Below are 24,784 nucleotides of genomic sequence, written 5' to 3'. Positions count from 1 at the left end.
CATGTAATCTTTATGATACTTGGAAAGCATACCACAATTTATCTGGAATGGTTGAGGTACAAGAACAGTAAATTTTGGTGGTGGGGGGAGAGTAGTGAGAAGAAACTCACCACCAGATATCACAACGTGTGTTAAGCGGCAGTGATGAACACAAGTCAGTGCAAATTTCAGCTCGACTAGACACTTGCCTCTTACGGTGTGGTCCAGGGAACAGCAGCTTATTAGAAGAGCAGACTTCTGGGCCTCACCCCAGACATACTGAATCCAAACTTGCATTTTCATAAAATCCTAGCATCATTCTCGAGCACATTAAAGTTTGAGAAGCACTGATCTAGATCTGCACTTCCCTGCAGAACCATGCCGTAGTTTTTTGAAAATCTAGAGGCTCTGAGCTCTGAGATGTAACACATCAGGATTTCCCAACGCAGGGTCAGTTTGTTTTTCAAAGGCTTTTTAGAGGATTTCGTTTAACAGCCAGGATTGAGAACCAATGAACTGGAAAGTCCAAAAATAGATCCATGAACTTAAAAATTATCAGAGTTAGTAGATTGTAATGGCGGAATTCCAAATCAGTACCGGGTGGCGGAGGATGGCTTTAAAAAAAAAAAAGCTATATACATAAATGGATGGAATGCTTAGAAAGTGATCTGAAAAGATACACACTGAACTATGATCACAGGGATGGTGTGTGATGAAGGGGGACTTCCACTTTTTGTTCAATATATTTTTTACCAGTCAAAATTTCTGTCACATTTTAATTTTAAAAATATGGGGGACCAGGTGTAGCTCAATTGGTTGAGTGTCTGCTTCCCATGTACAAGGTCCCAGGTTCAATCTTAAAAACATTCAGATTCAAATTCAAAAAAATTGTAAGGACCATTTGGTTTATGTATTACTGTTATACTTTACACTGAAGTGTAGTAGGAGTTAGATGTTTTTGACATTTATTATACAAACCTTCCACTGTTGTGACCCTTCCCAAATTCATGTAGCTTTAACAAAAGTGTAAAATGGCACTGTGTTATGGTATAAGATATAAATTAACAATACAAATGATTACAAAGCAGGATTTAAAATTCCCTTATTAATGTAGATAAGAATGATTATGAAGTGAATGGATTTGTTGAGTACTGCTTTTCTTTTGGATTTTAGGCATTAGGATTTCTGTCTTCTTATGGAATAGGAATGGAATATGATCAAGCCAAGGTAAGGTCATTCTATTTTTCCCCAGAACAAAACAGATATTTTTTTAAGGGACATTAAATAGAGTCCAGTCTTTAAGTGAAAGGGCTCCCTCTAGTGTAGTGGTTAAAAGCACCAACTCAATAGAGAAACTCAGGGTTCTAATACTACAAGGTTTTTAATGTTCCCATATTCGGATTCCTCAATGAAGGTTGATAATATCTACTTCACAGGGATTTTGTGATGATCAAATGAAATAACATATAAAATGCTCTTATCAGAGACTCCAGAACTTGGTAAGGCCCCAACACATGGCAGTCATCTTTATAAAATAGGAGAGTGAAATTTGGAATTTATTTTGGAGTGGCACAAGTTTCATTGCTGGGATAGGAATAAAAAATTCAAGGGTTGGTTTGAGTTTCAAATTTAGATGACCAATATCATAATTTTTTATTTTAGGCCCTGATCTATTACACCTTTGGCAGTGCCGGAGGAAGCATGATGTCCCAGATGATTTTGGTTTGTAAATTAAATATTCTTGGGCCCAAAAAATATATATTTTTTAAAATATATTTATTTATTTTTAATTACTTAGATTACATAAATGTTACTCCAAAAATATAGGGATCCCCATATGCCCCACTGCCCGCACTTTCCACACCCTCCCTCATAAACAGCATCCTTCATTAGTGTGGCACATTCATCACAACTGATAAACGCATCTTGGGGCATTGCCCCTGAGAATGGACCATAGTTCATATTGTAGTTTACACTCTCTCCCACACAATTCTGCATGTTATGGGAAGATGTAAAATGGCCTATATCTGTCCTTGCAATATCATTCAGGGTAATACCCAAGTCCCAAAAAAGCCCCCGTATTACATCTCTTTTTCCCTCTCCCTGCCCACAGAACCTCCAGTGGACACTGCCTCCATATCAATGTTGTAATTTCTTCCATTGCTAGAATCACAAAAATTCTATAGTAGAATACCAGTAAGTCCACTCTAGTCCATAGTTCATTCCCCAGTCCTGAGGATTCTGGGGATGGTGATATCCACTCCACCTCTAATTGAGAGGGGACCTCAGTCCATACAGCAATAGATGGGAATCTCTTGCTTGCTGTTGTAGATGCTCTTGTTTCCTTGGCATGGTGGTTGTCAATCCTTACCTCCTTGTTAGTTGTCCTGGGTGAGTCCAATGAACTGGAGTAGGTGTTGTAACTCTGCTGAGGCACCAGGCCTAGCTGGCACATGGACAGCCCTAAGAGTCCAGTCTCTTGGACGTACACCTACAAACTCCAGCACCAACTATAGGTTCAAATAGAAGGGACAGATGAGCCATGTGTAGGGAAACCACAACTGAGTCCAACTCTGTCACTCTTAGGAGCACAAACTCCATAGCAGGGCCCACTGGCAAGGCACCAAACTCCAGAGCTATCTGCCCTCACCATAGGACCTGGGTGTCTCCAGAGCCCTCAGGAGCCCCACTCTCTGGGGTAGTATCCACTTTGGCAGTCCAAATAGGTGTCTTAATAACACAGCATTGACATAACATTGAGAATATATATGCCTGTGTTTTAGGGGTACAGATATTTGTCAGGAATCAATGTTCTGCAGAATTGTGAAGTTGCCTTAAATCATTACAAGAAAGTGGCAGATTATAGTGAGTAATCCACATCATTTATTTTAAGATAAATGGAATTTGCCAGGCAATTAAAAAATATCAATCAATACCAGTTGACATAAATTTATAAAAATTTTAAAAGATTATGCTTTTAACATCTGTTACAATGTAATTTTTAATGAGATGTAGAGTTTATGATTCTTTAATAGTTATTTTTGAAAGGTTTGAAATGATTGTACTCATTTTTTATTTTTATTAGTGCATCTCCCCAAGCAATTCTGGTTTACTTATTCTTGTGATGGTCTTTCCTTAGACTGAGAATTTGAATATTGTACCAATAAAGATTGAGCAGTTTCTCTAAGTCTGACATTTAGAATACAGGATGACTTATTAAAAATTCCTAAAGAAATGAATGCAAGGCACAAACACTGGAGATCTCTATCACTATATTGAGAATAATTCAAGCAGTCATTATTCTGTTACTCTATCCTTCATCTACAAAAGATAGAGCAGGAGGCTTATATGTATTCCTACCATTATTTTCAAAGTTATACATAACACTTACCTGGCAATGTCACTGAACAGACTATACAATAGAATTTTTAAAAGTCTACCAAGCAGTGAAAAAGATAAAGTCCATTTGGTTAATCTCTGTAATCAGAATAACATCTAAACACACGTTGTTGATACTATTAGGATTCGAGAAAAGATGGAAAACATATAAATTTAAACTTAAGATATCCTATATAATCAGATCTTTCATATGCTTAAGGAAACTGATATTACTGTGTATATTTTTTAAACTGTACACTTTGCTAGGTATATTCCAGCATATTTGTCTTTATATTTATTTTCAGGCAAACAATAGGAAGTAATTAAGGAGCAGTTATTGCTCTCATTTTGTAGTTTCAGTCCTAGAAAAGGTAAATGCGAGAGGGAGCCAGTTGCCTGCTCCTAAGAGCTCTCCTGTTTCCTTGAGGCAGCTTGGCCAAGATCTTCAGTAGGGCCTGAGGTATATCGATACCATATTTGTGAAGGTTGCAAAGAATATCTTGTTTTCTTGTTCTTTTCTCAGACAAATAAAAATCAGAAATTTTCAATTTCCAAAGGATCTTCCCTTTCTGTTATTTGACCAGGTTTCTGCACCATTTAAGGAGGATGGGTCTGACAGCGTTTTCTTCGGTTGACTATTATCTCTTGCCATCTTGTGTATTCTGGCTATTCTCTGGCTTGTTTCTATTCACAGTTGCTGACAAATTGGAAAAAAGTGAAGGTATCCCAGTGGAAAAAGTGAGACTAACCGAGAGACCTGAAAATCTGAGTTCTAACAGTGAGATTTTGGATTGGGACATATACCAATACTATAAATTTTTGGCAGAAAGAGGAGATGTTCAGATACAAGTAATATATACAGATGAGCTTGAATTTCTTGTATATGCAAATTACAAGGGGCATGGTTCGAAGTCTTGGAGGGATTAAGAATGTTCCATGCAGGTGGGAAAGGGAAGAGATACCCCCCCAGCCCCTATACCTCCTGTTTTGTCTTACAATTCCTGGGCTTATGGGAGAGAGATAGTTACCATAGTAATGGCTTCTTTTTTTTTTTTTTTTACATCTAAGTGTTCCTAAAAATCGTTTTTCAAAAACCTAGATTTTACTTACAGAAAAAGAACACCATCCAATTTGGGGTTTTTGTTTTGTTGTTCAGGAGGTACCGGAGGTCAAACCGGGGACCTAGTACCTGGGAAGCAGGCCTTCAACCACTTGAGCTAATCTGCTCCCCCAATGTTGGTTTTGATATGAATGAACAAGGGCCCAGAAGTGTTCTCCCTTTGGGGATGAGGCAGTGTTTGTGTGACCTTTGAGAGCCTAGAGTGGAGCTCCCTGGTTTGCGTGCCCAGGCACTGCTGTTCCCCAGCAGGCTGCTGTCCCGCCGCCGAGGAAGCCATGTGTCCAGCATATCAATTTCCCACTAAGAGATCTAGCCTGGAGTGTTTTCTTCTTTAAAGACATGCCAACCGCATCAAACTGAGTAAACATACTAGAGCAAAAGCATCCAGGTGATATGTTTTGCTTTCTATTTAAATTGATACTACTGCTAAAGTTGTTTTCAAATCTCATTGCTCCTAGGTATCTCTTGGACAATTACATCTAATTGGAAGGAAAGGCCTAGATCAGGATTACTATGTAAGTCAACCACACGATGCAGCTCTTTGGGGTGGGGATGACAGTCGTGAGGGAGGCTGGCAAGGGTCGTGAAAGCAAAGAGAGGGAGGTGGAAGGGATGCTGGGAAAGCCCATTGCTCTTTCCTTGCTCAGATTTGCTTGCCAGCTTTCAAGGAAGAAAAAAATTCACTTTTCCTGCCTGCCTCCACATGCAACGAGATAGGGGCTATGGATGGAGACTTGGGACAGGAAAATATCCCTGCTCCAACTGAATCTAGCCTCTCCCCACCCAAACACATGGTTGGGGTGGGATGAGGTAAGGGGCTGTCCCCCGCCTGCCAGCCCTGGACGCTGCCCTTCCCCAAAGTCCACCTGGAAATCCTGTTTAGGAGCCGAAGGACCAACCTCATCCCTATCTTGCTAAATCAGAGGACAGTCTGCCAGTGATATAATTAGAAATACTATTAAGCATCTTTCTAAACCTGCAAAGTTCATTTCAATCATTTTTCTTAACCTTATCTTATCCCAGTGAGGTTAGAGAATTAATTAACCATTTAAATTTATAATGGAGTAAAAACCAAATAAACTTGGCCTACAAAAAATCCTCCTAAGTGAGATGCTGGCATCACAGGATGAGGTCTTGTCTTGATTCTGACTGTGGACTCGACGCTCTGGATCATCACACATCTGGAAAAGTAACTGCTGTTCTTTGTAAAAGATGATTTTGCAGCCCTTGTCATGTGTGTATTGTCTCAAAGCAGCACATATCCTGTTTCAACATAGTCTCAAAGGCTAACCGATAGAAATAACGACTCTGTAAGGCTGTTACATAAAAGAGTGCTCTGTTTTTACTTTCCATTGCACATTATATTTGTTATTTTACAAATTTTTGTTTTGGCACGATGGTTTGCAAATATGAGATACAGTAAACATCAGGTAAATATCAAACAAAGTTAATTTTATAAAATATGTAAAAGAGGTAGCGATTTAAATAAGCATATGCATCCTGGGAGAGCTCAATTGCAGGTCTTCCGATTTTTTATCCTAATCATAACCAAGGTTTTAGCTTTTAAGATGGCAAGTTCTAGACTGACAATATTATTCCCATGTCAGATTTCAGCCTGCAATGAGTTTCTCATATTAACCATGAGCTGCATACCTAGGAAGAATTCCCCATTTTCCATAAACATGAAATCTGATTGAGTGAGAACATCCTCAAATCTCAGCTATAGGGAAGACACATCGATGTTTGTACAGTACAACAAAATCCCACAAAGCTAAGTTCTCCCATTAGCTCCAGCCTCCGTGAACACAGGAGGGAAGCAGTAGCTGCCTGCTGATTGGATGACGTGCAAGCCCAGGCCTGGCACTGAGGGTTTTCAGGCATGTCACAGCCGAGGCCGGCTCTGCGGTGAGCGCCGTTTCCTTTTGATGAAGATATTTGATTCACTAATGTTCCTGTGCTCCCATTTCCTCAACTCAGTTAAGAGGCAGGAATGGGAAAAGGGAGCAGGTGCTATGTTCCAGGTACTGACATTGAATATGAACTCAGGCCTTCAGCTTTCAAAGCCTGTGCTCTCTTTATTAAATCTTACTTCCTTTTGTCATGGGCAAAAAAAAAAAAATACAGCCCCTAAAATATTTCCTCATTTATAAAGCTTGAAGAAGGAATGACATGATCTCTCTTTCTAACAGTGGGTTGGGTTTTGTGCTTCCCATCCAGAAATCCCAAAAAGGCTGGTTGGATTCCAGATGTATCCCAGTAGATCAGGCACAGTCTGGGGCAAGCACAGGCTGGTCCTTCCTGCCTCCTTCAGCCTAATAAACCTGGAATTGCATGTAAGGCTCCAGTCAAGATCTCAAATCACGAGACTGATAGGCTTATGTATCAGTTAGTGCAAGCTGCATAACAAACTACCCCCAAACTGAGGTGGCTTAAAACAATCACCATTTATTTAATTCATGTAATTTTGTCTGGGCTCGACTGAGCAATCTCTCTTGTGTGGGCCGCACTTGGCTAATCTTGGTTGGGCTTGCTCATATATATATAATTAGGGGGCGTGTTGGCTGGGGCTGGCTGCTTTAGGAAGGCCTCCTCTGTGACAGCTAGGATGCCTAGGACCTCTGTGCACATGGCCTCATCCTCCAGCAGACTGGCCCAACTTTGCACACAGCAGTCAGTTGATTCTATGAGCACAAGGGTGGAAGTCTTATGAGGCCCAGTTTCAGAACCCGCAAATCACATCAACCTCTTTGGGCCATAGAGGGTCAGAAGGTCAGTCAGAATTCAAGGGGTGGGGAAATAGACTTCTCCTCTTAATGGGTGGAGCTGCAAAGTACTGTGCTCATTTTTGTAACTGTCCACAGTACAGTTGCATTAGAATTAACTTCAAGTGGCAGAGGAGATAGAAAGGGGAGAGGGAAGATGAAAGAATAAATCTGGTTTCAAAAAGACTGTTCGCACAGCTCTTCCCAAGACTGGCTTCTCATCCTTCAAGTCTCACCTCCTCAGGAAGGACTTTCTTGATCAGCTCTATTTTTCCATCACTCATCTGATTACGCTGTGCTTTTATTTCTCATGGCTCTATATCACTCCCTAAATTATATTGATCTTCACTTGTTTACTGTCTGTCTCCCCACAAAGGAATGTAAGTTCTTTTCTGCTCTGCTCACTGCCATAGAGTCTATATGCAGCATGTTGCCTGGCACGTATTAGGTGCTCAGTAAATATTTATTGAATGAATGCATGAATAATGGTTTCCTAAGCATTATATGTTGCTCCTCAGCCTTAGAACCACCACTTAAGTCAGATGCTAACGTTTGATTGAAACAAACAAAAAAAAGTCTATTACAAGTCCAAGGTTCTTTACAAATGTAAGTGATGCCTTGGGTTACTGCCCAACGAATTGAATATCAAAATACCTAGAAATAACTGGACTGCCTTTTACCCCCCTCACTGTTTGGTTTAATCAATCTCTCTCATAAGTTGTCACCACTGGCAACTTTCTTACCCTCCTACCAGCCACCCCCCCCAACACAATACCCCTGAAACCAAATTCTTAATTACTGAAAAGTTTTGTACAGGCAATTCTTGATAACATTATATTAAAGTTTCTACACATACATTTTAATATCTTCTGCATTTCTAAATATATAAAACCTCAGAAAGAATTGGATTAGGGAGGTGTTTGAATGCATATCAAAGTGGATAAGGCATAATTAAATTAAAGTTGGCAGAGGATTAATGTCAAATATGTTAAAGGTATTACTCTGTCTAAACTGCCACCCATTAAAAAGAAAGAGCTGATATCACTCCTTCTCAAGACTCCAGTCTTGCAGAGCCTGGGATAAAGGAGGTATTCATAAAAGTTTAAGAACAATGCATTTTCTTGGCATTTTATCCTCTGGGAAATGTTACAAATTGATTATTTTTAGAACCAATGGAAAACCTGGCTCATTAGAGACAGAGAGATGTGGGTTCAAATAGTAAAACTCTACTTTGCATAATGCCTGGAACATACTATCTTCCATCTTATCTAAGACATCATTGATTTTAAGACACAATTATTTTATGTTCTATTGAGAAAGAAAAAGGCACAACCCATATAAATTATAAGAAGTCATCGACAGTAGCACAACATTGTGAGTGTAATTAACACCAATGAATTGTATCCTTGAAAGGGATTAAAAAGGAAAAAAGAAAGAAGTCCTTGGTAGTAAGAAGTGTCCTGATTAAAATGGGGGAGAGGGAATAGACATCTTAGAACCAATGAAATGTGATGGTAGGTGCTCAGTAAACATTTGAAGGATGGATGGGTGGGTAGGTGGGTAGATGGATATGTAGATGGATGGATGGCTATTTGATCTTAACTCTTTGAGACCCAGAATTCAGATCAGTTCATATGTATATTCCTCAAAGCAGTTTACATGATACTTTACACAGTGTTTAATAAGTGTTTACACCATTGAAGCAATAGCATTAAGGGTAGGTAAATTTAAAAGAGAAAGAACAGAGAACTGAAATGCCATGGGAGTGAAAGGATGTGTAAAGTGGAACTAGAGAGAGTCTCAATTCCTTTGCTCTTTATGGAATCACTATATTTAAGGGTAGGGAAAAACCCAGGGGTCTTTTTTGCTTCCAGGGAATAGTTTTCTTTTAAAAGTTCAAACCAAGTTTCAAAGAGTGTAATCCGCCCCACCCACCCCCGAACTCTCTATTGCAGGATATTTAGAGCCAAGTTCCAAAACCGGATTTTGAAAATGATTGTATAGAATCATAATCATAGAATGATAGAGCTGGAAGGAAACAAAGATTAAAATCCCGCCTCCCTGTATCAGAGATTTATAAATTTATCCTTTCATTCCCTCACTCACTCTTTCACTTATTCACTCATTCATTCACTCCAGAGATATTTCTTGAATGCATAACATTATGGCAGACACTGTGCTAAGGACAGAGGATTAACTATTGGGAAAGACAAAAAAATAAAAAGACAATGAAGTCAATGTTAGGGACAGGGCAGGGTACTTCAAGAGCACAGAGGAGGGAAACCTGAATGAGGAAACTGAGGTCTGGAAATACCGTGGCTTGTACCAATTTTGCTGTCAGCTAAGGACATATTTGGGTCTGGGCTCAGTAGCGACATTCATAAGACATACCTTTATTTTTTATATTAACACTTGCAAATTGGGAAAATCATGTATTGCTATGGTTTTCTTCTACCCAATTTATATGTAGATTATTCCAGACACTTTAGACAGCATTTGCTTCAAGAATCCCACATGCTCATAAATCTCCAACGGCTTCCTTTTCTGACCTAGTAAAATTAAAGACCTTAGCCTGGTATTCAAGTCCATTTACAATATGGCCCCAGCATACTCTTGCAAGTTAGTTTTTGGATACTCTATTTCAACCATACTCTAATAATTACTATTGCCTGGAGCATCTTGCACATTCGCATGACTGTTTCCTTGCTCACGTTGTGCTCCCAGCCTACGATGCCCTCTGCCCCGGTTGGCACGCTCCACTCTTCAGGAGCCTTTGTCATTGCAGCCCTCTCTCCTTTCCATCGTGGAGGAAGATGTAAGCACATGGGCCCGGGGTTCAGGCTGCTCACAGGACTCCACTATCGTCTGTGTGACCCTGGGCAGCGCTGAATAGGCTCAGATGTTAGTATCTTCCTTATCACACTCTTCCTGTTTTTCCTGAACCCTCCAATTCTCATTGGTGTTCCGTTTATCCACACCTACCACCTAGGGCTTTTCCTATATCCCTTTTCATCTCAGCAACACTGCTGAGGGAGGAGACATAGAGGCCATGCTTTTGCCTATAAACTATCTATAATATTTGACACACTACCATGTATAGTAGGTTTCAATCAAGTTTTTGAAAGAATAAGTGGAAAAAGGAGGAAATGGCTGGATGAATGGATGCCTGATGCGATATGGTGTGGTGCTGGCAACATTGTGCTTTTACTTAAGTCCACAAGGCAGCGTGACTTTAGTAACAAGGGTGTGCAAATTTCCATGTAAAAGAACTACCCACCTTTCTTCCTTAAACATTCTGTCCTGTTCGGGAGGGAGCAGATCCTTGCACATCAACCTAGTCAAGGCTCTCTCAAGAGCAGAAGAGTCGTGTCCTAATCAGACGCCTCGGAGAGTGCCTTCCTGCCTCACTCCTGGGGCTGGTTTCTTTTATTTCTCCTTGTGGTCCCTGAACAGACCCTGTGGAAGGTCAGGATGAGGCTTGGGGAATGGGCAGCAAGAGACAAGTTCAGTCCGGGACAAGGCCAGCCTTTCTGTGCCCCAGACTGAGCACTTCATTTACGGTCATGACCTAGAGGGAATCAGATGCTTTGTCAGCCTCCTTCAATTTGATTTGGAAGAAACTGACCTGAAGTTCACCTCTGCTGGAAGACCTGGTCCCAGCCAGCATCCGGATGTTTCTATTCTTACTCACTCTGCTTTATAAACACAGAGGATGCTGAATATCTGATCCTGCTTACTGCGCAGACCGCCTTATAAAATAAGTACATAGTGTACTTTTTCAAAAAAGGGGACTTAGCTTTACATCTGGGACTCAACTCTGCCCACAAAGCCAAATGCCCACCATGTCCACCCAAACGTGGGAAACGAGCCCTGCCATTATAAATTCATGAATATATAGACAACTCCCATTCTTCAGGTTTATGGTTGAAAATAACACTTGATGTAGTGCCTTAAACAAAGTGGGCATTTCATAGATTATTTTTTGAATGCTTGTTGAATGAAATAAAGTTTGGCTCCAAGAGCCATTTTGTTGGATACACTCAGGACTGTCGATAATCCTATTCATTTTCTCCCCCAGAAAGCATTATACTACTTCTTGAAGGCGGCAAAGGCAGGGAGCACAAATGCCATGGCACTTATAGGAAAGGTACATGCTTCATCTTGATCAATATTTTTCATTTTATTATGGACTTGAAATGTGTGGAACCAGCTAATGGAGCCCAGTGTAGGGACTCTGGGATGCAGGCTTCTTTCATGGATACATCTGAGGTGGGCATTCACAGACAGAAATGAGGGCCAGGTTCTTTTTTTTTTTTTTTTTTAGTCTTTTTCTTTTAAAGATACGTAGATCACACAAAATGTTACATTAAAAATATGAGGTTCCCATATATCCCCACTCCCCAACCCCCACAGTCCTCCCACATCAACAATCTCTTTCATCAGTGTGGCACATTAATTGCATTTGATGAATACCTTTTGGAGCACTGCTACACAGCATGGGTTATAGTTTACATCGTAATTTACACCTTCCCCCAGTCCATTCAGTGGCAGGACAACTCTAAGTCCTGAAAATGCCCCTATAACGCACCTCTCCTTCCCTCTCTCTGCCCTCAGCTGTATTCTTGAGGTTACAGTTTGGGAACAAGTCCCATAAATGGCAGCCTTTATCTGGGGCACCAAAAGAAGCCTTGAATGCGCCTCTGGCCACGGGCTCCTTGGGCTCCAGAGCCCCCCCTAAGAGGACAGCCAGGCTGGCCGGGCCCCTGTGTGCCTGGAATGAGAACCAACTCCAGGCAAGGCAAAGTCCATCCTTGTGCCACCTCTGGTGGGCGGCCCCTCCTGGCTGCCAGCAGCCTTTGTGGTGGGTCCCTGTAGAGAGGAATGTGCTCCTCTCTCCTTGAAAGATCCTGCACTCCCCAGAAGACTGTCCAGGGTTCCCTGTAGCCAATTTACATTAGTAACCATGGTGACAGGACAAGTGTCCTGCTTCCAAGGGACAAGTGCTACATACAGTAAATTTAGATAAAAGGGAAACTTGAGAAAACACGAATATGGTCCATCCCTCTGCCCTCAGGAAAGTCGCTCCAGATTGCAAATAGTAGTTTCCTTAGGTTTTTATATATCTAATTTTTCCCCCCAGATGTATTTAGAAGGGAATGCTGCAGTACCACAAAATAACGCTACTGCCTTCAAGTACTTTTCCATGGCGGCCAACAAGGTATGTGCTGAGCACATAGCTGCAAACACGCAAAAACACTTGGCTTTTGTTATGTGCAAACCACTGCCAAAGCCCCATGCCCAGCTAATGGGCCTGGGGTGAGTTTTTGTTATGGAGAAGTAGAGTATTGTTGGAAGAGAATATGGGGCTGGGGTAGGGTGAGACATGTCTTATCTTTTTGGTAAATGGAATTGGCAGCGATTTCTGCTGCCCTTCAGGAGTCAGCAGGAAACCAGGCAGAAGCTTCACTTTCCCTTCCCCTGTGCAGTAGGGGAGACCCTCTGGTTCAGGAAACAGGAAATAAAACATGGGGACAGAGGAATGAGAAACTCAATCAATAACAGCCATAAATGTGAGGCAAAGAAAACCAAGAAATGCCCAGTTTTCTCCAGTTGGATATTACCCAAAGTCCCAGACAAAAGGTTGTCAGGGTGGTGACCAGGGTAAAGTGGTTGGGAAGGTATGCTCTGGACACAGAATCCCTGGGTTGACTGCCAGCCCTTCAATTTACTAGCGGTGTTGACAGTGGGCAAGTTACTTAACCTTTCTGTGCCGTAATTTTCCCATCTGTAAATTGGGACTAGAAGAATTGCCTCACATTGCCAGGCCTAAAGGAGTTAATATGTACGTGCCTCATCTTGTGCCTCCACACAGTGGCTGGCACAGTTAGTGCTAGCTTAACGTCAGCTGTTAGGTTTTGCAGCGTGGGACTAGCTCGGTAATTCAACCTGAAAACGTACCAAGGCAGAATGGCCTGGATCTGTGAGGGAAAAGAGAAAACGCTGCCATGTGGTGTCGCCTTGGCGCTTAGTCTCGGTGAGGTGCCATCAGTCCGATAAAACTTGGGAGACGACTCTGACTCCCTTTATTTATTTATTTATTTTTGCTGGTTTTTTAAAAATCTTTTAATATTACATTCAAAAGATATGAGGTCCCCATATACCCCCTACCCTCCTCCCCCCACTCCTCCCCCCATAACAACCTCCTCCATCATCATGAGACATTCATTGCACTTGGTGAATACATCTCTGAGCACCGCTGCACCTCATGGTCAAGGGTCCACACCATAGCCCACACTCCCACAGTCCACCCAGTGGGCCATGCGAGGACATACAATGTCCGGTAACTGTCCCTGCAGCACCACCCAGGGCGACTCCAAGTCCCGAAAACGCCCCCACATCTCATCTCTTCCTCCCACTCCCCACCCCCAGCAGCCACCCTCTGACTCCCTTCAGAGCACAAAGAACATCCTCAGGGCAACACCCAGCACCGCGCTGGGAACCGCCTTGACACGAGCTCCGCGCGGCCCAGCGGGAAGCCTTCGGCGCGCTTCCACTTTCCTGCTGAAGCGGTGGCGATAAAGACAGGCCCGAATCGGGGGCTGTTTTCCACGTCCCCGTCTTTAAAAGCCCACACGCTGCTTTAGGAGCCTATTTTTACCCGACCGGCGCCGCGCGGCGGCTGCTATGGTGGTGTAAATTACGGAGCAGGCTGCGGCGGCCTCTCCCCCGGTGATGTCGAGGAGCTCTCTCCTCAGCGTGCGGGCGTCTGCGCAGCGAGCGGCCGGGGCGGCGGGCCTGAGGGGAGCGCGGCGCCCTCACGGGCGGGCACGTGACGCGGGGGCGTCAGCCCCGGAGGCCGCGGCGCCGCCCGGGGGGGGGGGGGGGGGGGGGCGTGGCCGCGTGGCTGCCCCGCTGCGCCGCCGCGGCCTCCCCTCACAGCCGCGCCCCACGGGGTCTTCAAGGAGGTTCTGACCGGCCTCGGGGGGACGTGGCCAACAGCCCTGCCTGGCTGCCTGGACGACTCGTTCGCGTTCTCATTGGGATCCCTCCAGAAGTTCTCCCACCCCTCCGCGCTCGTCGTCTTCTTTCACCGTGCCTTTTCTTTTCTCTACTGCCTTTTAACTGATGTCTAAGTCAGAGCAGGACACGAAGCTACAGAATTTACAGCCTCTTTCATCCTGATGACTTAGAGACCAGGACAGTTATCCTGTGTGACGTTGAGTCCCTAGGGGACCCTCCGCTTCCATTCCTTTCTTTCCACACTTCGGGCCCATCTCCACCTCCGCACCTCTGTCACCCCTGTCCACTCCCAGAACCCCCCATTCTAAAGCCTGCCCAATCCTCACTCCCTCCACGGAGCTGCTCCTAAGGGCCTCTGCTCTCTCTGAACTTGCCCTGCGCCAGTGGCCCTCCGCCCTTGGCCTCTCCCCTGCCGTCTGAAGGTCCTGTCCCCTCAACTAGAGGAGGGCAGCACACCTGGGACATAGTAGGGGCTACCGAATGCACATCAAGTAAATGAGAACCTGCTCCCTAGGTTCAAGCCACTTAACCCGAGTAACAGCACCAAGCCCTAAAGCAGAGTTACATCCTGGGGGGCTCTTGTGTTTCGTGAGGCCCAGAAAGTGTTTTAAAACCAGGAAACTTCACGTACAAATCTAGACATCCAGCTTTTCTTGGAAAATGGGAGCATGTGACCACATGGGGCTGCCCTTCCACATGACAACAAGTGCTGCCTTAGACAGACAGGTACTCCCCTAGTTTCCGCAGTCTCCGCCACGCTGTCATATTATTCTGGCATAATCTATTTGCTCCTAATAACTGCATGGCTCCTGAGGCAGCTGAGTTGGCCACTCCTGACTGGAAAGTTATAAACAGTTAGTGGGTTCTGGTTCTCCAGAGATTTGTCCCCACTATTCTAACCTTTCTCCTTCCACTTCTCCTTCTTCCTTTTCTCCTCTGGTTTTGCATCTCTCCCCTCTCCTCCCCCACTGTTTTTCTCAACCCCAAATGACGCCAGTCCTCTGGTGCAGGTACTTTAACCGTCCATCACGCTGGGCCTCTCCACAGGTAGATGTGCTCAGGAGAGAGGAGGGAAGCAGAGAGCAGACTTACAATCCAGATGGACTGTCCTGAAGAACTCAGACAATAGCTGGAGCTTGGATATGCATAGCCCCAAAATTTGGAGTCTTGCAAAAGATTTTGAAACATGCTTTCTCCAGTTGGGTGCTGTTCCTGAGCAGTTTTCTGACTGCATTCACGGTGACTAAACTGAGGTTGTAAGAAGAAACTTGAGGGGCTTTCATAGAACTTTTATTTGCAAACAATTAACTATAAACCTATACAACAAACCCACACTTCTGTTGTATGAAATCCAGTGCTGAGCATGGTTCCTCACTTGCTCACTAGAGGGTAAAATGTGTGATGGGAGATGGGAAGAAAAAGTGAGTTTTCTGGTCTGGGAATTCCCTTTCAAGTTTCATTCTTCATAAATCCAGAATTAGTATGCTAAAAATCAATGTATTTGAACATGTGCTAAAGTATAATACTATACCTAGAGTATTGAAAATATTAGTCAGGAAAAGAAATGGTAACTATTTGAACATCAAGTGGAAAACAATATTGGTGATATTGTAAGCAGTCAAATATGAATAAAGAAAGACATGCTAACAATGCTTTACCATCCATAGGTTGAAACTTGTAAATAATTTCTAAATGTTATTTAGCCATTTATGTCGACCCCCTTTTACCAAAGCAGATAATGAATGTCTGGATAAACTTCCCACTTCTGGAAAACTCCTACACATCCTTCAAGACCCAGCTGAAACATCATCACCTCTGACAACTCAGTCCTCATCACCTCCTAGCTTCAACCAGGCAGTTGGGTGTTTCTCTTCTGGGTGTCTGTTTCCACTATAGGACTTATCACTTTTGACATGATCTTAAGAGGTCTGACTTGTCCCTTTGTAATGGCTCAGAGCTTGCTAGCTTGTGAAATCGCCAAGGCTGGAACCACGGTTTATTCATCTTTTACTTCTCACCTCCTACCTCTGCCCAGTGCCTGTCATGGAATCACACACGAAGTGCTAAATAAATGTTGAATAAAAGAATGGGGGAAAGATTTGGCTTTCACTTCCCTCTTCTCTTTTCTAGTTAGAGGGGTTATGAAGGTGTGAAAGGAGAATCTAGAGGGCCAGAATAACTGGTCACCTGCCTGGACCAATCTGCCTTGATTCATCTCCTACTGGGTGCATTTCAATTATTTGCAATGATTTTGCAGAAATTCTTCTTATCATGAGTTCTTCTGGGACATGACTTGGATTTTTCCAACCTTTCTAGGGCAATGCAATTGGTCTTCATGGGCTCGGTCTTCTTTATTTTTATGGAAAAGGAGTTCCTGTGGTAAGTTAAAAGTTTCATTGCCTTTTCAACATGTTTCTAGCAATTGAGAGGGCAAAATTCACAGTCCTTAATTTAAAGGAATTAGTTTCTGTTACCTGGCTTATCAAATTCTTATTTCGCATAATAGAGAATAAAATAACCCAGTGGAATATTTGCCAAAGGGACATGGAAAAACAAGCTTGTAACAAGAATAGCAACCCTAATAATATCTTAGAATCCTGCATTCTAAGTAACCTTAGAGATCATCTAATCTCTGAGGATTTTATTGATAGAGAAATTTATCTTCCTCCTTTAACTTGTCTTTTGTGTGACCTTCCCCTGATATCTAATAAAACCTATTGTCCATGTAGTGAAAGACAATTTACAATGAAAATGAGATAATTGTTTCCTAAAAGAATCTAATATAATAATGAAATGCATAATACTTCTGATACCCTTTTAATTCACCTAAATCACAGAGGGCATTGCCTGTATTCTGCAAAGACAAATGTGGAAGGCGCTAGTTACCATGGAGTTATACATATACCTTTGAGTAATAGAATGTAATTATCTTGCAGAATTATGCTGAAGCACTTAAATACTTTCAGAAAGCTGCAGAGAAAGGATGGCCCAATGCACAGTTTCAGTTAGGCTTCATGTACTACTGTAAGTACTACGAATATGGCTGCTTTACTTAGCATGGTAAATGCATAATTAAGAGGGCTCCTTCTATGACAAAAACCAAAGGGTTGGTATGAGTGGTTTAAACAGAATATGGAGGCAGCAGTTTGGTGGAGGAATCTGAAGAAAACTGAAAGGAAGGAGACCAGTTAGGAGAGGGGGTAGGGAGGTGCAGAATCAGGAAGCTCATCATTGAAAGGTTAAGTTTGAGGTGACATCATGATATCCAAATGCACACACGTAAAGCAAGTACAAAACCAGAAGAAAGGTCATACTTGGAGAGAACTATGTGGGAAGGATCAACATAGAGGTGTCATTTAAAAAGTATGAGAGTAACTGATGTTGCAAGGGGAGAGGAGAGAGTATGGGAGTGGTGGGCCAATATTGGAAATGCAGAGGACATCAGGGCTATATTGAAAGAATGGATGGAGGTGAAATGGTCACCAGTAAGACTGAAAAAAGCATAGAGGAGATAAGAGAGAGTCAACACTGGGGATGCTTAATGAATTGTGGGAGAGATGGGATAACAGATGAGACGAGGTTCTGGGAAAAGTTGGGTGGCAGGAGGACCTGACTGGGCCTAAGTAGGTGGAGGCCCTCCCCAGCCTTAGAGGGAGGAAGGATTTCTTACCTTTAGCGACTGGAGGGAGAGAGAAAAGGAGGGTGCAGACGTGGCTACGAGGAGGAGGGGCGGCAAGGGAGAGAAGACAATGTGGGGAGCCAGGAGACACAAAGTTGTCATCTGAGAGCAAGGATAGGCGACTGGGGTAGGAGGTCTGGGAAAGTCAAGGAGGTTTGGAATCATCTCTGAGGGGACTGAGAGAGGGAGTGACCAGGACAAGCATCAGGAGATTTGAGCATTTCTGAGATGCCCCATCAAGTCGTCCCTGTCAGAGACAGAGCCAGGCAGCAGCATATGGCATCATCAAGGAGGCCAAATCTGGCCAGGAGGGCAGCTGGCATTTTCCACGATGGCCCAGCAGGAGGGGCTGTTTTGTACTGTCCTGGGGAATTGGGGCCTGCCTAAGAGGGCTTTGTTATTCTAGAGCATTCCAAATCCCAGGCCCAGCATCTAACCCATTCCTCAAGCTTCTAGAATAAGATTAATAGTAACAGATATTTATTAAGTTTTTACACGTTACTTATTTAGTCCCTTCAGCAGGTCTATGGGGTAACCCTCAGTTTATAAATGAGCAAACTGAACCAAGGTCACCCCTTCTCACCAGTTTGTGGAGCTTGGGTTCAAACCCAAGGGCTCTGCCTCCAGAGTCTTTCCTCATAACTGCTGCATGGCACTGCTTCTAAAGACCAGGCAAAGTTAGAGCTGGAGGAGAATTTAATGACAGCTAGTGAGATCTCCCTCAGTTGGCAAATGAATTGAGTAGATGTGCCCAACACTCAAAAGAAGTAATGTGAGAGCTGGGACCAGGACCCCAGCTGTTGGGAAGCTGCTGGGAAGCTACTGATTCTCTAGCTTGGGTGCTCTGCCCCGGCACCAAGTACTTCTCACCCCGAGCATGAGTTTGACCTGAGCGGGACCTCCTGGACCTGGACTCTGCCTGCTCCAAACTCCATCGTTTCAGCTGAGAGGAACGACAGTGGTCTCCCGTCATAGAAGATGACAAAGGGGGAAAGGCACATTGTGGCGGGGCTTCCTCTCAAGAACCTTAGCTATGCCATATTGAGGAGATACTTTCATGAGACTAAACAGTCCTCCTCCCTTAGTTTCCTGAATGGGTCAAGAACACAAGCTTCTATTTCATAGTGATAGCCAAACTCAACTCCCGCCCCCACCCCACCCCCCATTAGTGGCTTTTGGTTGGCTTCTCCTCATTCTATTTAGAATATCAGGCATCACAACTACCCTTATACCCATAGATGATAATGTAAAAACGTAAAATGAATAAGGGGTAGCTCAAAATAATTTTAATTTTCAGCTGGCTCTGGAGTGTGGAAGGATTATAAACTTGCCTTCAAATATTTTTACTTGGCATCTCAGAGCGGGCAGCCCCTTGCGATTTATTATCTGGCCGAGATGTACGCGAAAGGAACGGGAGTGTTAAGATCATGCAGAACTGCCGTGGAGGTAAATAGCCGGCTGTTTTAAAGTCCTTCCATTTATCATGCACAGGAGGTGATCATGTCCTTAAACCACTGGTGCCTTTGATTTTATGGATATCACCTCTTTTCTTTGAGTTGAGCTGATGATGTGAGCACTGACATTTGCCAGAGAGGAAAAACGGTGACATTACTCGGATTTGGGCCAGGGGGTGGGGTTGGGGGAATGGGGGGTGGTCAGAGAAATGCTCTCTCCTCTCTTGCATTTGGCTTTTTGTAAAGTTGCAAGCTCACCCCAGAACTCAGTTAAGAAGCTCTGCTTCCGCCTTCCAGCCAATCACCAGGGCAATTTGGCATTTGTGGTAGAGTTGGGAGTTGCTCTTTGGGAAATGAGAAGCTTGATTTAGCCAAGAAAATGTAGCTGACTTCTTCCCAGAAAGCAGGGTCATTGGGTTTTTGGATGGTTTGGCTGACAATGGAGAAAGTAGATTCTTTTAGGCGGTGCCAGTAATGTACTTTTTGAAAGAATGCTTTTAGGACCTGAATGCCCTTCATTGATTTATTGAACATTTCTGCTGCACCAATATAAATACCTGCATGTTACAATCTGGCCCCTCTGAAGCTCATTTCAAAAGCTGCCAGCTAATAATCTATCTTTAGATTTGCTCCTGTGCCAACTTCCTAATGAATTATGTATGGCTAACCTCTTTTGGTTACATAAAGGCTATTCAGCTAGGTTGACGTTTGTCCCCACACAGTTCTGCACACCTCCCGCACAGCTATGTCACCTGCCCCTCCGGCACTGTCATCCCTTCCTTCTCTCTTTCCCACATCAGCTGTGGCCTTTTAACTTGCCCTCGCAGAGCAGCGGGGTCCAGAAAGGGTCTTTGTTTTAAACAAACAGAAGTTGACACATTCTTGTCTGGAAAGTTTATTACACAAAATTAAAATAAGCCTGGGGGAGTTTTGGCTCAAGACAAAAAAGTACATACACTTGTCATCTTTGTGCCTATGAAAAGTATTAACTCTCCAGTCGAAATAATTTGCAAAAGCCATGCCTTAGGCTTTCAACCTCTTGCCTGATCAGCCAGCAGTAGGTGAAGATTGATTTCATTTTTCACTTGCGTGGGATAAGATTTATTGTCTAACTAGTCTGCTTGATTTCTCTTCCCATATACAGCTTTATAAAGGAGTCTGTGAACTGGGCCACTGGGCTGAGCAATTCCTGACAGCATATTTTGCCTATAAGGATGGTGATATAGATTCTTCTCTTGTTCAGTATGCACTCCTTGCAGAAATGGGCTATGAAGTAGCTCAAAGCAATTCGGCATTCATTTTGGAATCTAGTAAGATGAGTTAAAATTGTCTGCGATTTCCCAATAATATACATATATATATACATATATACATACATATATATACACATATATAACTTTAGTACAGGGACAATTTAAGCCTCACTAACGGAATATCTCTTTTTTTTTTTTTTTAAAGAAAAGGCTAACATTCTTGAGAAAGAGAAGATGTATCCAATGGCACTCCTCCTATGGAATCGAGCAGCCGTTCAAGGTACAGAACCTACATAAAAATAAGTGCACACCTGCCTGGTCCCTGTCCACTGTCACCTGCACTTGCTTCAGCTGCATTCTTGGGCATGTGGGCAGAAAGGTGCTGAATGTCAAGTAGGTGGCAACTCTACTGACAGAGCTGGGTTAGCCTAGAGGTCATTTCCAGTCATTTATTTTCCTCATTATTCTGGAAGTCCCTGACTTAGCAAACCACAGGAATTTTTCCATGGCTCTGAGAACAGTTGTTGGAAACCTGACAATCAAGAAACCAGTTTTCCTCTACTGAACTAAGCCAAGGCATGAATTACATCTCAAAGAATTTATATGCTGAATTACCTTATGTATTTATAAAGACTTATGTGATTTCTCTTTTAAAATATCACATTGGATTATTACCACAAAATTCCCATCTTTACTATAACCATTAGCATGTTAGAATAAAAAATAAACAAACAGGAATCATTGGCAAGATCCTGTCACCTTTCCTGGAGTTCCCTTGCCCCATTTATTGGAATCACCTGTGATAAGGAACATGCGGTAGAGTCCGTGGGTAAAGCTTTGGCAGTTGACATTTGCATCACTGTGCCTCTTCCCTTTCTTTCCCTAAAATTATTAAAAGCAGAGAGATACTGCAAAGCTGTCACTCTTGGCATTTGGATATGTGAGGAACTCTCTTGCAGGAAGAGAGCAATTTTACTTACAATTAGGTCTCTTAAAATCATCTCATACCAAGGCCAAATCATCCCTCTTCCCAGGAATTCAATAGGGTGAAAAAAAATGATTCTCAGCTGACTCTAATATGAGGCAGAGGAAAAAGTCACAGTGGTGCCATCTCAGATCCAGATGAGCTGGTAATGCAGTAATAAGCCCTCAGTGTGATTTTTAGAAGAAATTCCACCCCCAATCCCCCCAAAACTCTGTTTTCTAAAATGCAATAAAGACTTTGCTTGGACTGGGAAAACAACACAACCAATTTCTCCACCATGGCAAGTCAGCTCAATTGTAACAAGTACACATTTATTTCAAGCCAGGAAATTGTGCAGCAATTGCACAAGGGGGAAAAAAGGCATTGAAAACATGGTGACATTAATATTAAAGAGGATTTCCCAATATAAAAGTCAGTCCACTAAAAATAATTATATGTCACAAGAGAAGTCAGACTTGAGTGTCCCTGAAGACATGGCCACTGAGTGGCTCCTCTGGGGTTAGGAAGTCTAATAATGAAGCTTTCTAGTTAGTCACTGGCCATGCTTTTTTAGCAGTTGTTGTGAGTGAGGGGGTGCTGAACCATCCGACACAGCCACACCCTGTGAAATTGAAGTGGACATCCTCTCACTGTCAAGTTATTCTTCCAAGAGCCTGTTGGGCTCGCCACATGCCCCCAATCAGTCCTCCTCATTAGGGTAGAGCTGAGTGCTCCAGAGAACCAGCTCGTTCACCACCTTCCACTCTCAGAGTCATCAAGGATCCTGCGTACTGCTCAGAAAGCTTGAAGATTCACAGTAGTATCCTATTCCTTTGTGCTTATGACCCAGAAGGAACCTTGGAGTCAAGGGAGAGCAGTTTTGGGCAAAATTAGGTCACCATGGACCTCCCACCTTTAAGGCTTCTCTGCTGGGCACCATTACTGCGAGGCCTTGCCCCAGCTGCCTCTACATTTTGAAGCATCTAGGAATCAAACCCTGATAACTAATGTCTTTGGTAATGTAAGAATATTATGATGTTAGTTCTACTCAAAGTAAGTTAAAGATGGCTCACGGTATTACATCTCTTAGAGGTATCTACATTTTCATAGGGTTTTCTAGAGATTAAAAGAACTTCAGTATCCAAAGGAAAAAATTCCAAAGGGATTTCAGGCAGCATGAGGCCATTGGTGGGTTTTACCTCAAGGGCAGAGTGAGGCCATTGGTGGTTTTTACCCAGGGGAATGATTTTATTTTACATTTTAAAAGATCACCCTCCCCCACCCCCAACCAGGCTTACACTTTTTTTAAAAAATATATATATATATATTTTTAGAGATCACCCTTATGGCTGTGTGGAGAGTGGATTGGAGGCCCTTCTAGTGTTCTAGGTGATGGTAGTGATGGCTTGGACTAGGATGGTGGTAGAGAAGGCAACAAACTGCAGGTGTGTTTTTGAGATAGAAACAATAGGACTTGCTGATGGATTGGGTGGTGGAAGTGAGGGAAAAAGGAAAACTAGGAATGATGGAAAGATCCCCCCTCGATTTACAACCTGACCAATAGTAGTGCTAGTACTGAGACTGGGGTGAAACTGATGATTTTGTTTGGTTTTGTTTGGGGAGGGGATGGCAGAATGTTAGGAGATTTCTACTGGACATTTTAAGTTTGAGACCCAAGTAGAGAAGTCAGGAAAGTAATTATAAGAGCCTGGAATGTGGGGAGAGACCACACTGGAGATATAAATGCAGGAAGAATTAATATAAAGATAGCTGGGGGACTAGATATGACCATCTAGAGAAAGAGTTGAGGTAGAGGAGAGTGAAGGAGAGAAAAGCAGAGAGGAGGAGAGAAAGGAGAAAAGAAAGGTGAGAAGAGAGGAAGAAAGGAGTTTGGGAAAAAATTCTTTATATTCCAACATTTAGAAGTTGGATAAAGGAGGAGTCAGATAAGAAGTTTGAAAAGAAGAGGTCTATGAGGAATGAGCAGAAATAGAGTTGATGAGTGAAGTCTGAGAAGAAGAGGTGTGGGGTCCAGTTTCCCAAGACTTGATCTACCTTCAAAAAACTTTTTAAAAAAGCAAAATTCATAATTATTTCATTATTTCAGAACATTTGTACTAGACCATGGGTGTTATCCTGCTCTGAAGATGTTAGCATTGAGTGTTATATTCTATATTCTGTAAAATATATCTAATCCTGATATTCTGGGATTCTCAGGGTCTGTGCGCACGTGTGTGTGTGTGCACGTGCATGTGTGTTTACACACGTATTTTTTTAAAGGACTGAAATAAGATTGTCAAATTGAGTTAAGTTACCAGGAAATATACACAAATAACTTGAGCTATGATTCTTCTTCTCCTTCTAATATTTCTACCAGGCAATGCATTCGCTAGAGTGAAAATTGGAGATTACCATTACTATGGCTATGGAACTAAGAAAGACTATCAAACAGCAGCCACACACTACAGTATTGCAGCTGACAAATACCACAGCGCACAAGCTATGTTCAATCTGGCCTATATGTATGAGCATGGTTTAGGTATTGCAAAGGTAATAATCCAAACCTGGTAATGACAGCTGTGTGGGAAGGGAAAAATCTGTTCATGCTTTGGATTTCACCCAGTGCTGGGGAAGGAAGGAAAAGGCAACACTTGCTGAGTTCCTCCCATGTGTCAACACATATTACTTAACCCAGCACATATTACTTGTCCTAATATCAACCCTATGGGGTAGATATTATTATCCACATTTACACCCAAGGATAGAACTAATAAGTAGGAGTCCAGTCTTGCCTAATTTGATTCATAAGTTCACTAGTGGGCCACCACGTCCCTGTACCTCCAGGCCTTTTCCACAGACTCTCGTGTTTTCAATAATAAGGAGAAGGTAGAAAGAGGCCAGACCTGGATATAGAGGTGTTAATCCAGAAATGTCTTATTAAGCACCCATTGTATTGTGTATGACAGCACTGAACACTTTTGAAAGGTCCCCCCAAAAATGGATCTCCACCCTCCAAAGATTACCGTTGAGCTGAGATGAGGCATATTCATTAAGAAAGCAAGACTACCGATGCAAAGTGGCATTGGATAAATCAGAAAGTGTAAGTAAGGCAGAAGATGACACTGGGGTCTGACATGGTGAGAAAGGTATATTAAACATCAATAATGATAACGGC

General features: G+C 42.8%; 1 protein-coding gene across 1 annotated transcript in view; it reads left to right on the top strand.

Annotated features, from left to right (window-relative positions):
* SEL1L2 (SEL1L2 adaptor subunit of SYVN1 ubiquitin ligase) overlaps positions 1 to 24,784 on the top strand; it is a 108,788-nt gene that overhangs the window by 76,757 nt on the left and 7,247 nt on the right. The window contains exons 6-18 of the mRNA XM_058287573.1: positions 1,153 to 1,206; positions 1,642 to 1,701; positions 2,763 to 2,844; positions 4,052 to 4,206; positions 4,936 to 4,992; positions 11,318 to 11,386; positions 12,380 to 12,457; positions 16,576 to 16,638; positions 17,196 to 17,283; positions 19,236 to 19,384; positions 20,537 to 20,702; positions 20,851 to 20,925; positions 23,987 to 24,159. Of these exons, the coding sequence (XP_058143556.1) occupies positions 1,153 to 1,206; positions 1,642 to 1,701; positions 2,763 to 2,844; positions 4,052 to 4,206; positions 4,936 to 4,992; positions 11,318 to 11,386; positions 12,380 to 12,457; positions 16,576 to 16,638; positions 17,196 to 17,283; positions 19,236 to 19,384; positions 20,537 to 20,702; positions 20,851 to 20,925; positions 23,987 to 24,159 (1,269 nt within the window). The remainder of the gene's footprint in view (positions 1 to 1,152; positions 1,207 to 1,641; positions 1,702 to 2,762; positions 2,845 to 4,051; positions 4,207 to 4,935; positions 4,993 to 11,317; positions 11,387 to 12,379; positions 12,458 to 16,575; positions 16,639 to 17,195; positions 17,284 to 19,235; positions 19,385 to 20,536; positions 20,703 to 20,850; positions 20,926 to 23,986; positions 24,160 to 24,784) is intronic.

Source organism: Dasypus novemcinctus, chromosome 24, assembly GCF_030445035.2.
Source record: "Dasypus novemcinctus isolate mDasNov1 chromosome 24, mDasNov1.1.hap2, whole genome shotgun sequence".
Taxonomy (NCBI): domain Eukaryota; kingdom Metazoa; phylum Chordata; class Mammalia; order Cingulata; family Dasypodidae; genus Dasypus; species Dasypus novemcinctus.
Note: the sequence above shows the minus strand (reverse complement) of the source record. Positions and strands in the feature narration are given on the sequence as shown.